This window comes from Cyanistes caeruleus, unplaced genomic scaffold (assembly GCF_971803275.1).
Source record: "Cyanistes caeruleus unplaced genomic scaffold, bCyaCae1.hap1.1 HAP1_SCAFFOLD_100, whole genome shotgun sequence".
In the NCBI taxonomy this organism is placed as follows: Eukaryota; Metazoa; Chordata; class Aves; order Passeriformes; family Paridae; genus Cyanistes; species Cyanistes caeruleus.
In genome coordinates, this window is record NW_028255902.1 from 741546 (window position 1) to 757985 (window position 16440).

The 16440-nt window shown below is 52.7% G+C and overlaps 2 protein-coding genes across 2 annotated transcripts in view; one reads left to right on the plus strand and one right to left on the minus strand.

Annotated features, from left to right (window-relative positions):
* Positions 1-16440, minus strand: part of LOC147646385 (uncharacterized) — a 114411-nt gene that overhangs the window by 65775 nt on the left and 32196 nt on the right. The window contains 1 exon segment of the mRNA XM_086873515.1: positions 14835-15590. Within this exon segment, the coding sequence (XP_086729641.1) occupies positions 14835-15590 (756 nt within the window).
* Positions 7516-11118, plus strand: LOC147646388 (uncharacterized). The gene is made up of 2 exons (XM_086873532.1): positions 7516-7570; positions 9023-11118. The coding sequence occupies exon 2, from the start codon at positions 9050-9052 to the stop codon at positions 10292-10294; it is 1245 nt and encodes a 414-aa protein (XP_086729658.1). The 5' UTR covers positions 7516-7570; positions 9023-9049; the 3' UTR covers positions 10295-11118.

Sequence of the window (16440 nt, forward strand, 5' to 3'; positions counted from 1 at the left end):
AAGGTGTGCATGGGCCATGGTGCAGTTTGGGCAGCCTGTCTGCTGATGCCAAATGCCTTCCTGCAGAGGCTGGGCAGAAACTGCATCCAGGCCAGGCTGGGAAACAGCCCTGCAGGGCTTGAAAGCAGCAGCAGGGCAGCGAGGCTGCCATGGATCCCTTCCCATGGTGCAGGGCATGGCATGTCCAGAGAAAGCCCCTGACTGCAGAGTCTCAGGAAAGGCTGAGGGAAATGCACCCACCACGCCCTTTGAGCAGTTCCTTCTCTATTTCTTTCAGGATGTGGTGTGACTCAAGTGGTTCTTTCTGTCCTGTGGCTCTGTTCTTCCCTCTCGGAGGACCTTAACAAAAAATAGTTCCATTTCCCAGGAATGGATCCCAGAAAAGCAATGCTCAGCCTGTGGGTACGGCAGAGACACACCACTCACCCCTGAGATGGGAGCCGGGCTTGCGGGCAGTGATCAGCAAAGGATCTGGGAAAGTCCTCCCTGCAGACACACCTGTAACTCAACAGCCACAGAAGCTTCTGTCACCTGGTTCCTACCAGGTTGTCAATGATTATTCCTCGATGGGACACTGAGAACATACCTGCAGGAGGCTCCAAGGGCTTCAAAACTTTATGCAGCCAATCTAATGGAGAAACCTTTCTAGGAACCTCATCTGGAAGGGAACAGAGATGAGAACCTTTTTCAGGGTGTGCTGGGATCGCCCTTCTGCCTTAGGGGACTGGGCACTGCCAGGGGGTTGGGTAAGACCCTGGAAGCCAGATGTCAGTGGACATGGAGGAAGCTGTAGAGGGGCCTGAAATGCTCTGGGCTGGCTCCTGGTCACTCTCAACACTCTTCCCATGCCCTGTGCAACATCCCTCAAGGGTGGGCACTCCCCAGTAGCAGAGATGGCTGCTCAAGCCTCAGCAGGGCTCAGGCCCAGAAACACAGCAATTACCTCCTGGGACTGTGCCTGGCATGGCCTCCCTTCCTGCAGCAGAGGCTGCCCATGAGCCACTGCTTCCTCTGGGAAATGCTGCCTTCAGCACAGCCTCTCCATCCACTTCTGCAGAAAGGGACAGCTGGATCAGATGGCAGCATTCCCCACTGGGGAGGTGGCATCTTCAGGAGGCAATGCTTCTCAAAGACTTGGTTAAGGGCCAGGAAATCATATCAACTTTTGGGATTGGCCAGGGCCCTCCCTTCTCCAAACAGCTGCCATTTTTGGTCTACCCAGACACTGGGGAATCCTACAAGATCTCAGTGTGGGCATGGCCCGTGCTGCACTTTGGGCTGCCTGTCAGCTGATGCCAAATGCCTTCCTGCAGAGGCTGGGGAGAAGCTGCAGCCAGGCCAGGCTGGGAAACAGCCCTGCAGGGCTTGAAAGCAGTAGCGGGGCAGTGAGGCTGCCATGGATCCCTTCCCGCTGTGTTGGGCACTGCGTGTCCAGATGTGCAGAGAAAGCCCCTGGCTGCTGAGTGTCAGGAGAAGGCTGAGGGACATGGACCCACCTTGTCCTTCCTGCAGAATTTTCTTCAGCATTTGCCTCATGGGTTTGGATGGCTCATGGGGTTTCATAACTCCTGTAGCTTTGGTATTGCCTCTTGAAGGACCTTAGAGGAAAATAATTCCATTTCACAGGAATGGATCCCAGAATGCCAATGCTCAGCCTGTGGGGTCAGGAGGGACACACCACTCACCCCTGTGATGGGAGCCAGGCTTGTGTGCAGCAACCAGCCCAGGAGCTGGGAGAGTCCTCCCTGCAGACACACCTGTAACTCAACAGCCACAGAAGCTTCTGTCATCTCTTCTGATCTGAACAGGCAGCACTGAGCCTCAGGAGTGGTGAGAGGATCACACAGGGCGAGGGCACACATATGCATGGCTCTGTCCTGGCACCTGCAGCGATGCTCTCCTGGCCAAGCCTTGGGCTCTGAGCTGGCAGCTCTCCCAGGGGGAAAGGCCTTCACCTACCCTCACCATCTTCCAGAGCCTCAGTCCTGGGTGTGGGTTGGGAAGCCAGATCACCTTCAGCAAGAGGCTTGGCTGAAAAAAGAGGTAGGACAGAACAGCTCTCGTGGCTCTGTAGGAGACCCTCAGGCTCCCTGGGGCTGGCAAAGGAGCCATGCAAGGCACAGCCCCGGGACACAGCCCTGGGCCTGGCCCCTTCCCTCTCTGCTCTTCTCCGTGGCTGCACAGAGCACATGGAAGGAGACACTGGCATTGCACACGGGAAGAAGATTGACAGCTAAATGCTCCTTCTTCCCACTGGTAGTGACCTGTGGGATCACTCAGGGCTCTAGAAGGGAGCAGGGCGAGGTTTCTAGAACCCAACAAGCCTGAGATTATTTTAAGAGATATGGCATATGAGTGAGCTCTTGCCACCTTGTCATTTTGTGTTCTGTCAGTAAAGGGAATAGAAGAACTTGCCTCCAGCATTCTCCAAGATATTCAAAGTATCATTCAGTAGCACTTCCAAATAATTGAGGTTGAGTTCCAAATCTAGAAGGGAGCACAGATCAGAACAGTTTCCATGGTGTGCTGAGATCCCCTTCTACCTTAGGGAACCGGGCAGTGCAAAGGAGTCATGCTAAGGCTGTGGGTGCCAGATGTCAGTGGACATGGCCACAGCTGCAGAGGGGCCTGGGGGCTCTGGGCTGGCTCCTGGTCACTCTCCACCCTCTTTGCAGGCCCTGTGCAGCATTCCTGGGAGAGGTGGCTGGAGCAGCCCAGGCCCCACTGGGGCCCTCTCTCTGCCACAGCTGAAAGAATTGTAAAAGCAATGGGGAAGAACTACAGCAGGCAGTGGCACAACTGTCCCTCAGGCCCTCCCTCCCTCCTGCCCACGTTCTGCTGGGACAGCTCTCCCATCCCATAGGGACTGGGCCAGGCTCTTTCAGGATACAGTGGAGCCTTGCCCTCCCCCTCTGCCTATTCCCCACCATGGGCACCCCTTTGCAGCTGCTGCCAGGTTTTGGGACCTGTCTCCCATGGAGGGACCCCAGCAGGACTGCTCAGTAGCCAAGTGCCCTGAGCCTGCTGCGGATAATTCCACTGGGCTGTGCCGGTCTTGTCTGGGCTGTGCCTGCACTGCCAAGCAGCAGAGATGGCAGCTCAAGCCTCAGCAGGGCTCAGGCCCAGGGGCACAGCAATTACCTCCTGGGTCTGTGCCTGGCATGGCCTCCCTTCCTGCAGCAGAGGCTGCCCATGAGCCACTGCTTCCTCCGGGAAACGCTGCCTTCAGCACAGCCTTTGGGTTCATCTCTGGAGAAAGGAAGAGGGATACATGCATCAGGTGGGGCTGTTTGTTCCCCAGCATGAAGGTGGCATCTTCAGGAGGCAATAGTTGTCAAAGATATGGATAAGTTTCAGGAAGGCATCCAAACTTTGGAGCCAGGCCAGCCACATCTACCACAAGACTGGGAAATTGCAGGGGATTTCAGGGTGTGCATGGCCCGTGCTGCAGTTTGGGCTCCCTGTCAGCTGATGCCAAATGCCTTCCTGCAGAGGCTGGGGAGAAGCTGCAGCCAGGCCAGGCTGGGAAACAGCCCTGCAGGCTGTGAAAGCAGCAGAGGGGCAGCAAGGCTGCCATGGATCCCTTCCTGCTGTGCCGGGCACAGCGTGTCCAGATGTGCAGAGAAAGCCCCCGGCTGCTGAGTCTCAGGAGGAGGCTGAGGGACAGGGACCTACCACGGCGTCTCTCCAGATCACTCAGCCTCTTGTCTCCTGTAGGTTTGTTCTCCCCTCTAGGAGGACCTTAACAGAAAGCATTTCCATTTCAGATGAATGGATCCCACAGAACCAGGGCTCAGCCTGTGGGATCAGCAGGGACACACCACTCACCCCTGTGATGGGAGCTGGGCTTGCGTGCAGCAACCAGAAAAGGAGCTGGAAACATTCTCGCTGCAGACACACCTGTAACTCAACAGCCACAGCAGCTTCTGTCACCTGCTTCCTGCCAGGGTGTCAGTGTTTATTCCTTGTTGGGACAGTGAGAACATACCTGCATGGGGCTCCAGAGGCAGAAAATCTTCATGAAGCCAAGCTGCTGGAGAAGCCTTCCTACCACCCTCATCTGGAAGGGAGCACAGATCAGAACCATTCCATGGTGTGCTGGGACCCCCTTCTGCCTTAGGGAACTGGGCACTGCAAGGGGGTTGGGGAAGGCCATGGGAGCCAGATGTCAATGGACATGGCCAAAGCTGCAGAGGGGCCTGGGGAGCTCTGGGCTGGCTCTGGTCACTCTCCACCCTCTTTGCAGGCCCTGTGCAACATCCCTGGAAGGGCAGTGGGACCAGCCCAGGGCCCCTGAGGCCTCTGTCCCTCCCATAGAGAAAACCCTCCCTTAAGCCCTGGGGAAAACCATCCCCAACACTTCCCAGGGAGAAGGGAGCACTGTCCTGGGAAAGGGGACCGAGGCTGCCGGCTCACCTGCTCGCCCTGCTCGCCATGGAGCAGCCTGGGCAGCCCTGTCAGGCAGGGCCACTGCCAGGAGGAGCAGGAGGAGGAGGCGCAGTGCAAAGGCCATGGTGCCTTGCCTACTGCCAGTCCTGCAGCTCTTGCTGCCACCACTGTCCTGACACCGCTGTCCCAATGTCAGCACCGCTGCTGCCGCCGCCGCTGCTACCACAACAGTCGTGGTCAAGGACTGACTGCTCGGTCCTTGTGGTGCTGGGCAACCACGGGGCTCTGGGACCTCTGTGACCTCAGAGCCTGCTGTCACCTCAGCCTGCTGTCACCCCAGAGCCTTCTGTGACCTCATGGCCTTAAGTGTCCGCCCCAAGTGTACTCCCATCTGTACTAGAGGACTGCTCTGACTGTGAATCTTTGACTTCATCAAAGGGTCATTGCTAAACAAAACCTTGGTTTTGCCTGCTGACATTGCTGGACAGGCAGTGTCCCAGGAGATGCTCTTGATGGTTGCCTCTTTTCCTGGGCATGGCATTGGAGGAGGTCCAGGCCCAGGTGATGCCACTGAAGGAAATGTGCCCTCAGCCCAGGGATGCTCAACACAGACTCCCCCAGCCCCTCGGGGCCCTGCCTCTGGTCACAGCAGCCCCTGCCTGGCTCCTGCCTGCCCACACCGTGGTCAGCCCTGCCTGCTCCTGGACATGGAGCTCAGCCAGGGCTGGTGCTGTGTGGGCTTTGCTGGTGGTACCAGCCAGACACTGGGGTGAGAGCTCCATCTCTTTATTGGAACAGAAGAGCTGTGCTGGGCCCTGCCCTGGCAGGAGGGACCCACCTTCAGTCCAGGCCACAGAGCAGGGCGGGTCCCTTCAGGGACACAGGGCCTTGCTTTGGGTGGTGGCAGCATCTGCACAGCAGCAAGCTGGTAATGCAGCTGTGACAGGGACATCACGTACGGGCATGGAGATGTGAAATGTGTGGTGCAGGTGTCCCTGAGGGAGGTGTTGGCCTTTCCTGTGAAGCTGCAGAGGGGAACCTGTTGAGAGAGGAGATGGCTGAGGCCCCAGCTGCAGCTGGCACACAGGGACCCTCCTGCACACTGCGAGATTCTCACTGTGCTCAAAGTTTCCCTCTGAAGACTAAGAGCTGAATGTGGATGGGCTTAGCAGCTGATCTGCAGGCCAAACAATTGAGGTAGCAAAAGAAGAAATTGAGAAAATACAAGTTTATCCATAGCAAGGAAGAAAGCAAGGCAGTTAGCATGGAAACCAATAAAAAGGGATGTAAGGGGTATTTGCAGTTGTAATAAATGGAATTGGTTCGTGCTAACTAAATTGTAACTGTTATTAAAGTTCTTATTAGAAACAATCAAGAATCAGTGTTACAAAGCAGATGTACCCCTTTGTAGATGTTACATGTCAAAATTAAGGTACAGGATGTAGTTTAGAAGATAAATGGTGTCTCAAGACCAAAATTGCCTTGAGATGGACCAAAATTAGAACAAATTTAGGCATTGGGCCTAAAGATTAGTAAACATAAGGCTAATTAATAGACTTACATAACACAATGCTCAGTATGTATGCACAAACCTGTAAGGTTATCCAAAGGACAATCAGGAAGAAGAGAAGCCTTCGCCAAAAGACCACCAAAAGAAGACTGAAGACCCCCTAACAACAACTGAGGCATGTGCCGTGAAGAAAAGTGATGTAAAGTCAGAAAAACTTGAGATAGGAGGGAACTTAGAGGAAACATTAAGGAATATGTATAAGGATACAGTATATAAGTTTAGCTTGAAGTGCTTTGTTTTGAATGTGAGGCAGGGTGGGAAGCCTCTGTACCCTGTCCGGTTTTGCTTATGCTTTAATCATACTTAATTACTAGCAGATTATTTATATAAATTTTAATTTTTATTAAACTGTATTATTTTACTAAACTGTATTCTTTTATAACACATTACTATTCAATTTAGTAAATTGTATTCATTTTTAATTAAACTGCCATTAACCCAAGGGACCTAGTTGTCAAAATTCTAATTTCATTTATAACAATATTTTAACAAAGAAGGCTGTTACAACAACATTTGTATTTACCAAACATGACACAACATGAGCTATATTAACAAAGAAGGCCCCTTACGGTGACAACATTCTACTGCTCAAACTGTAAAACATCTTTGTGTACTGATCAGGGGGTAACGATTTACTCTTTACAATCCTGATGCTGAATGTCTCCTGAGGAGGTCTGGTCACAGAGAAGAACGAGCCCCTTGTGGGCTGCCCCTGTTTGGACAACCTGCTCCTCACCCCGAGCCTCAGCATGTCTGACATCGCCCACCTGGGACTGACATCCCAAAACATTGAGAACATTTCTCTTTATAATTTTTCTTTATAATTAAAATCTAATTAATTAATAAAAATAAAATTTTATTTTTATAATACTATTATTCTGTATTTTTATAACCTAATTTTTATATTTATATAAAAGAATTGCTACGTTTTTAGCAACTAAAAACATTATCGGTCCTTGGTTCAAAGTAGCACATTTCCTTTCATTAATTAATTGACCACTATTTCTCCCTCTTTATGCTAATTACACATATTTTTAGTCCTTTGATCATCATTTTTATCATTTTCTCAGACAGGGTAAAAGGGGCCACTTTGGGGTCCATGGGGACTTTTCTGAGGAACATTTGGGGCAGTTCTGGGTCGGGGGACGGAACTTAGAGAGAACTTGGGGGTCTGGAGGACACATGGGGAGCCGGGAGGGCATTTGGAGCGGCATTTAGGGATTCTGTGAGACAATTCGGCGTTCGGGGGAGCACTTGGAGGTCCAGGGGGGCACTTGGAGGCCAGGGAGGGGAATCTGGGGGCCCTTCGGGGTCCGGGCGGGCACTTGCGGGGCTGTAACGGGGAATCTCTGGGTCGCGGGGGATGATGGGAGTTGTAGGCGCCGGTATAATGAGGCTTAATGGCGCCGCGGAGCATCACGGGAGTTATAGGCGCAGCTCCAATAGGTTCCGGTAAGGCGCGGGGCATGACGGGAGATGAAGTCCCGCCCGGAATAGCGCTCTATGGGCGCCGCGGAGCATGATGGGAGCTGTAGTCCCGGAAGTGGCTCGGAAGGCGCGTTCGGCGGTGTGGGGAAGCGCTTGGAGAAGACTTCTGCGTCCGAGCTGCAGGTGCTCTGGGGCAATGTACACGGCTCGGGAGCACTTGGGGGGAACCTGGGGAGCTGTGACCGGGCTCTTTAGGTCGCGGGGCACGGCAGGAGGTTTGGGCGCGGAACTGTGTTGTGGGATGATGGGAGATGAATTCCCAGGAGTGGCTGGAAGGGGAATCTGTGGGGTCGGGAGCATTCAGCGATCCAGGGACACTTTGGGGGACCTCGAACGGGCGCTGAGGGGGCACTCGGGGATCCTGAAGGGTCTGGGGGACACATGGGACCTATGGGGGGCGATCCCGGGGTTCTGGGGAGTGCAGGGCATATTCGCAGTTCCTCACAGCCTGGTCTCAATTGCCCCCTGGAGGCTCCTACTGACTGCCAGTCTGATCCCAGTCTGATCCCAGTATGATCCCAGTATGATGTCAGTACACAGCCAGTGCAATCTCAGCCACTGCCAGGATGATCCCAGTACAAACCAGTCCCTGCCAGTGCTGCCACTCCTGGGATCCCCCAGCGCTCTCTGTGTTCCCCCCTCCCACATCTCCCCAGAGGAGCCCCAAGGGCTGGCAGTCCCCAGCCAGGGTCCCCAGCCAGCCCCAGGTTGGATCTGCAGCCCCCAATTTTCCCAGTTTCCCTCTCCTTTTCCCCGGGCCGGGTTCCCCCCGTCCCCAGCGGGTGGGAGCAGCGGAGAGCCCCGCGCTGCCCATCCCGACCTGTCCTGGCTCCATCCCCGCTCCTGCCGTGGGCTGTGAGGGGTTTGGGAACAGGGCACCGAGGGTGTCACTGCTCCTGGGGGAGGAGGGGGAGGGATGGAAGAGGAGGGATGAAGAAGGAGAGTGAGAGGGGATGGAAGTAGGAGCACGAGGTGGGGTTAGGGAGGAGGCGGATGAGGAGGGATGGAAGAGGAGGGACAAAGGAAGATCATAGAAAGGAGGAGGAAGCACGAGGTTGAGCACTCCCTGAATTCACAGCCCCCCAACCGTGGGATCATCACCCCCCATCCCAGAAATGACAGGAGAGGGGGAGCTTGGCCCAGATAACCTGGAGGGTTCCTGGGTTGGGTTTTTTCGTGGGTGATGTTTGAAGAATGAAGAACTAAAAAGCTGAGTGGAAAATGCCCCTTGGGGGGACACTGGGGGGTCCCAGCATCCCTAAGTGGGGAGGTCGAAACGGGAGGAACTTTTTGGATTCCTGGCACTTTCAGCAGGCTGGGGAGGGAAGGGACCGAGTAAACGGGGAACCCCCAGTACAAGCGTGACCCCCAGCAGCTGGGACAGGGGGGAACCCCTGAACACCAAAGGGGAGAGAGCAGAGACAGGGAACTCCTGGGAGATATTTTCAGGGCTGAATCTTGGTGTTTGAGGGGTTTATATGGGCACCAGCTGCCTAGTGACTTCTAAAGGTGGACTTGGAGAGAAGAAACCCCTTAATCGTATGTGCTTATGAATTGTATTTTTCCCCAAACCAGGATTTCCCATTCCCAGACCTTGGCCAGATGGAGAAGGAGGCTGTGAGGAAGAGGAAGATGCACCAGGACACCCCGACAGATGAGGAGGAAGTCAGTGCCTCTTTCCCCCTCTCTCCTGCTCCATCTCCCAGCCCAGCCTGGCCCCCGGCTGCAGGACAACCCCGCTGCCGACGCCGTCCTGCCGGGGACGCATTGGGGGGATCTCCTTCCCCTTCCCTCTGGCACGGAGGCAAATCCCATCCTCTCCTTGTCCTTCCTCCCCCAGACAAGGAGCTGAGGATGGAGACCAGGGAGGACAAATCCCCACGGCAGAACCTCATGGAAGAGGCCACTGTGAGCAGCTCTACGGTGCCGGAATCCAATGGGGAGGAAAATCCCCGGAGATCCCACAGGAGGAGGGGCTCCAAACCCATCCCAGGGTGCTCTGAGGAGGAAAGACCCACCCTGTGCCGGGAAGGCGGCCAGAGATCCAGCCAGGGCTCTGAGCTGGTGGTCCATGAGCAGCTTCAGGATGGGGAGAAGCCCTACAAGTGCTTGGAGTGTGGGAAGAGCTTCAGCCAGAGCAACAGCCTGATCCGCCACCAGATGATCCACACTGGGGAATGGGCCTACGAGTGTGGGCAATGTGGGAAGGGCTTCTACTGCAGCTCCAATCTCGTCCGTCACCAGCGCATCCACACTGGGGAGAGGCCCTACGAGTGTCCTGAGTGTGGGAAGAGTTTTCACAGCAGCTCCAAACTTGTCCTGCACCAGCGGATTCACACGGATGAGAGGCCCTTCTGCTGCCCCGACTGTGGGGAAGGCTTCAAGCAAAACTCCAACCTCATCACCCACCGGCGCATCCACACTGGGGAGAGGCCCTACAAGTGTGGGGAATGTGGGAAGAGCTTCAGAAACAGCTCTAACTTGATCATCCACCAGAGGATCCACACTGGGGAACGTCCCTATGAGTGTGGGGAGTGTGGAATGACCTTCAGCCAGAGGTCCCATCTGACCAAGCACCAGATGATCCACACTGGGGTGAGGCCCTATGAGTGTCCTGAGTGTGGGAAGAGGTTTCAGACCAGCTCAGATCTCCTCGTGCACCAGCGGATTCACACGGATGAGAGGCCCTTCCGCTGCCCCGACTGTGGGGAGGGCTTCAAGCACAACTCCACCCTCATCAGGCACCAGCGCATCCACACTGGGGAGAGGCCCTACGAGTGTCCCCAGTGTGGGAAGAGCTTCACCCAGAGCTCTCACTTGACCCAGCACCAACAGAGGCACCGGTAAGGGAAGCCCTGCGAGTGCCCCAAGTGCAGGAAGAGCTTCGTGCACTGCCCCAGCTCCATCCCCATCAGAGGACCCACGTTGGGCAGAGCTCTGATGACCCACGTTCCCAGTGATCTGTGTTGGGAACACACTGGGCTGGTGGTCATTTTATTTTAGTTCTGTCTCTTGATTCATCTTCATCCCTATAAAAGAGACAAAATTTGGGTAGAAGTCTACAAATTCGTCAAAGGCATCTAAAGCCTCACTTTTTACCAGTGCTTTAAGGGAATTTGGGATTCAAGTAGATACTTGGGAGGACTTGGGGATTGTGGGGGTATCTGTTGTAGTTTTCTCCATTTCTTGTCACTCAAAATGATGAGAGGGTTCAATCTGTCACCTCAAAACCACTCAATGCCACTGAATTCTACTCATTCCCACCCAGAATTCCTGGATTCCACAGCTTTTCAGGGTATGATGTCTTAAGTTTTAGCTTTCATATTTTTCATATTCTGCACTGCCTTGGATTGTAGTTTTGAACTTCCTATTAAGTGTTAGTGAGCTCTCTTCACAGAGTAGGTAGACAAAACAATTCCTTTTCTAGCTTCATACCAAGGACAATTGTTACAAGTTCCATGCCCAAGAGCATGAACAAGGGTGGACTGAAGAGAGAAAACAGGAAGGATGTGACTTCATCATCTGAAGCTGTAACTGGACAATGAACCCAAATATGCAGATGGACCTAAACTTCTGAAAATGTGAGACCTTGTGATCGCTTGTCCTGGCCTGGCTCTTGTACTGCCTATGGTGTATTTAAATCCTTCTAATAAACTTTATTCTTAACTCTCTTTGGGCTGTTCTAGGCCAGCCTTCTGAAGGCATCAGGTGGAATGGGGTTGGAAGGGGATTGGGTGAAGTGGGATGCAGATCAGGAGGGGTGAGATGGGCATTGGGTGGGGCAGGATGGGTGGGATGGAATTTAGGAGGTGTGAAATGTGGGAAATAGAGCTTGGGAAGACATTTTGCTGTCCAGCAGGGATGGGATGGGTTGGGGTTGGGATTGGGGAGGTGGGGTGCGGTCTGCAAATGAGACAGCCGAAATTTGGGGATGAGAAATGGACAGGGTGCCCATTACTGAGTGAGGTTTTGTGTGAGGTGCCCCTGCCCAGGGAGGCAAGGATTGAGTTTCAAATGAACACTATTAAAGTGAGAGGTGTGGGCAAGAGTGAATTCCATCCCTCTGCCTCAGAGGATGGGCCCTGTGAGCCCAGGAAGAAACTCCACCCTGGACCCCTCGTGGGGTGGCAGCCCAGGGATTTCTAATTGGGTTTGGGCCCCTGGGGTTTCTCCCTTGCTGTGTTCCCAGTGGTTCCTGACCTTGAACTCCACCCTGGTTCTCAAACCCCATCTCCCTGCCTCTGTTTGGGGCTGTCTCTGGATCTGAGTTTGTTCCTGAGCTGAATAAATGGTTTCCTGAGCAGAATCCCGTCTTGTTGGTGTCCCATGCCTGTTCCTGGCAACTGTGGCTTCCCTGGACATGATCCTGCAGCCTGGCCCCAGAATGCAAGACCTCACAAAATCAAGACCCCCCAGACCCCCCCAAAAATCAAAAAATTCCCTAAAATTTGCCAAATCCCCCGAAATTCCCTTAATTTCCATAAAATGCCCTTCTATTCACCCTCCGCTGCCTCCGCAGACGGTGCCTTGGGGACACCTCAAGGAATTTAGAGGGGGTCTCTCCTCCCCCGCCACCCCGAAAAACCTGCTGCTTTTGGGAAAAAAATTCCCCAAAATCCTTTGGATTTGTCATGGGGTAGCTTTACCTTTAAGACAGCTTAGAAAGAGGGGAAGTTGAAGCTGCTGGTGGCTGATGCGAGTTTTTCCTCCTGACCAATTATCAGTCATTTCCAAAAATTGACAGCAGATCTGACCATTAAAAAGTGAATTCAGCTTGTAAACACCCCCTTAAGAAGTACAGACAGAATTCTCTTGCTCTCTTTGGTTTCTGGCGTTTGAAGAGGTAACAGGCTCTGTCTCGGCCTCCTCCCCCCCTCTCCAGGCCGACCAGGCCGCGGGGTGGAGGGGGGGAGGGGGAACAGAAGCAGCGCTGGTCAGCCGAGCTTGGTTTTCAGTTTTTGCTGCTAGACTGAAACTTAACACCATGAACTCTTGCAGTTTTCTTAAAGCTTTTAATTCTTTTACTACCTGGATAAACATACAGATTACTCCTTTTCTCAGAAAGACAGAGAGAGAGACAATCAACATAGAGGAGACATCATAGAACTACCAAAAACAGTGAAGAAAAGAGTTAAGTTTAAATAAGAAAGAGAGAATAAGGAGATGCTTTACAGCTGAAATATCTTTCTGTTAAAGCTATGGAGATGGACAATAATAGTATAAAAGACTCCTTTAATTCATGATAAGAGTATTAGGAGGAATGAGATATTCAAAGTGTAACTTTTGAGCAAAAGAGAGAGAGTACTTGTGATACTGTGAGTTGCTGGAATTGAGTGAAGATTTTGAAGCTTTGGGGGGCAAAGAGAAAACTGTTTTCCAGGAAGGCTCACAGAGACAAATGAAGAAGACTTCTGCCTTTGAATAACTTATCCTTAAAAATAAGATTCCTAAACTCTGTGACCCATACACACCTCGGAGATGTGAAATGGGAGGAGAAGATCTAATGACAGATTTCCGGGCAGCTGGCATTAGAGAAATAGAAAACTATGACAAAAAATAGTTTTCTCGTGAGAAACTCTGTAAGTTAACAGAAAGAGACTTCTGTTTCTCTACAAAGACTGATGAAAAGACTGTAACCAGAATTGAGACTGTTTTTAACCACCAAAGTTCTAAAGTTATTTGTCTCTATGTTGTCATGTGTACAGAGAAATAGTTAAGATGTGGAAGATAAGGAGATTTTCTGAAAGTTTATTCTGGTGTTCTTATTCGTGTAGTTTGTTAATAAACTGTCTTTATTCCTTTTAAGTTTTAAGCCTGTTTTGCTCTTGTCCTAATCCATATCTCACAACAAGAAATAAGTAATTTTTTTAGTTACTGGTTTAAAACCACGACACAGGGCCAGGCTGCAGGATCATGACCAGGGAAGCCACAGTTACCAGGAACAGGCATGGGACACCAACAAGATGGGATTCTGCTCAGGAAACCATTTATTCAGCTCAGGAACAAAGTCAGATCCAGAGACAGCCCCAAACAGAGGCAGGGAGATGGGGTTTGACAACCAGGGTGGAGTTCAAGGTCAGGAACCACTGGGAACACAGCAAGGGAGAAACCCCAGGGGCCCAAACCCAATCAGAAATCCCTGGGCTGCCACCCCACAAGGGGTCCAGGGTGGAGTTTCTTCCTGGGCTCACAGGGCCCATCCTCTGAGGCAGAGGGATGGAATTCCCTCTTGCCCACACCTCTCACTTTAATGATATTCATTTGAAACTCAATCCTTGCCTCCCTGGGCAGGGGCACCTCACAGAAAAACTCACTCAGTAATGGGCACCCTGTCCATTTCTCATCCCCAGATTTCGGCTGTCTCATTTGTAGACCCCACCCCACCTCCCCAGTCCCAACCCCAACCCATCCCATCCCTGCTGGACATCAAGACCCCCTTCCCAAGCTCTATTTCCCACATTTCACACCTCCCAAACTCCATCCCACCCATCCTGCCCCACCCAATGCCCATCTCACCCCTCCTGATTTGCATCCCACTTCACCCAATCCCCTTCCAACCCCATTCCACCTGATGCCTTCAGAAGGCTGGCCTAGAACAGCCCAAAGAGAGTTAAGAATAAAGTTTATTAGAAGGATTTAAATACACCATGGGCAGTAAAAGAGCCAGGCCAGGACAAGCGATCACAAGGTCTCACATTTTTAGAAGTTTAGGTCCATCTGGATATTGGGGTTCATTGTCCCGTTACAGCTTCAGATGATGAAGTCACATCCTTCTTGTTTTCTCTCTTCAGTCCACCCTTGTTCATGCTTTTGGGCTTGAAACTTCTAACAAGTGTCCTTGGTATCAAGCTAGAAAAGGAATTGTTTTGTCTACCTACCCTGTGAAGAGAGCTCACTAACACTTAATAGGAAGTTCAAAACTAAAATCCAAGGCAGTGCAGAATATGAAAAATATGAAAGTTAAAACTTAAGACATCATACCCTGAGGAGCTGTGGAATCCAAGAATTCTGGGTGGGAATGAGTAGTTTTCAGTGGCATTGAGTGCTTTTGAGGTGAGATTGAACCCTCTCATCTCTTTGAGTGACAAGAAATGGAGAAAACTACAACAGATACCCCCACAATCCCCAAGTCCTCCCAAGTATCTACTTGAATCCCGAATTCCCTTAAAGCACTGGTAAAAAGTGAGGCTTTAGATGCCTTTGATGAATTTGTAGACTTTTACCCCAATTTTGTCTCTTTTATAGGGATGAAGATGAATCAAGAGATAGAACCAAAATAAAATGACCACCAGCCCAGTGTGTTCCCAACACAGATCACTGGGAACGTGGGTCATCAGAGCTCTGCCCAACGTGGGTCCTCTGATGGGGGATGGAGCTGGGGCAGTGCACGAAGCTCTTCCTGCACTGGGGGCACTCACAGGGCTCCGCTTACCGGTGCCTCTGCTGGTGTTCGGTCATGTGAGATCTCTGGGTGAAGCTCTTCCCACACTGGGGACACTCGTAGGGCCTCTCCCCAGTGTGGATGCGCCGGTGCCTGATGAGGGTGGAGTTTCGGTTGAAGCCCTTCCTGCACTCAGGGCAGCGGAAGGGCCTCTCATCCGTGTGAATCCGCTGGTGCACGAGGAGATCTGAGCTGGTCTGAAACCTCTTCCCACACTCAGGACACTCATAGGGCCTCTCCCCAGTGTGGATCATCTGGTGGTTGGTCAGATGGGACCTCTGGCTGAAGGTCATCCCACATTCCCCACACTCATAGGGACGCTCCCCAGTGTGGATCCTCTGGTGGATGATCAAGTTAGAGCTGTTTCTGAAGCTCTTCCCACATTCCCAACACTCATAGGGCTTCTCCCCAGTGTGGATGCGCAGATGGGTGACGAGGGCGGAGTTTTGCTTGAAGCCCTCCCCACAGTCAGGGCAGCGGAAGGGCCTCTCATCTGTGTGAATCCGCTGGTGCAGGACGAGATTGGAGCTGCTGTGAAACCTCTTCCCACACTCGGGACACTCATAGGCCCATTCCCCAGTGTGGATCATCTGGTGGCGGATCAGGCTGTTGCTCTGGCTGAAGCTCTTCCCACACTCCAAGCACTTGTAGGGCTTCTCCCCATCCTGAAGCTGCTCATGGACCACCAGCTCAGAGCCCTGGCTGGATCTCTGGCCGCCTTCCCGGCACAGGGTGGGTCTTTCCTCCTCAGAGCACCCTGGGATGGGTTTGGAGCCCCTCCTCCTGCAGGATCTCCTGGGATTTTCCTCCCCATTGGATTCCTGCATTGTGGTGCTGCTCAAAACGGCCTCTTCCACGAGGTTCTGCCGTGGGGATTTGTCCTCCCTGGTCTCCATCCTCAGCTCCTTGTCTGGGGGAGGAAGGACAAGGAGAGGATGGGATTTGCCTCCGTGCCAGAGGGAAGGGGAAGGAGATCCCCCCAGTGCGTCCCCGGCAGGACGGCGTCGGCAGCGGGGTTGTCCTGCAGCCGGGGGCCAGGCTGGGCTGGGAGATGGAGCAGGAGAGAGGGGGAAAGGGGCACTGACTTCCTCCTCACCTGCCTGGGTGTCCTGGGACATCTTCCTCTTCCTCACAGCCTCCTTCTCCATCTGGCCAAGGTCTGGGAATGGGAAATCCTGGTTTGGGGAAAAATACAATTCATAAGCACATACGATTAAGGGGTTTCCTCTCTCCAAGTCCACCTTTAGAAGTCACTAGGCAGCTGGTGCCCATATAAACCCCTCAAACACCAAGATTCACCCCTGTAAATGTCTCCCAGGAGTTCCCCATCTCTGCTCTCTCCCCTTTGGTGTTCAGGGGTTCCCCCCTGTCCCAGCTGCTGGGGGTCACACTTGTACTGGGGGTTCCCCGTTTACTCAGTCCCTTCCCTCCCCAGCCTGCTGGAAGTGCCAGGAATCCAAAAAGTTCCTCCCGTTTCGATCTCCCCACTTAGGGATGCTGGGACCTCCCAGTGTCCCCCCAAGGGGCATTTGCTGCTCAGCTTTGGAGTTCT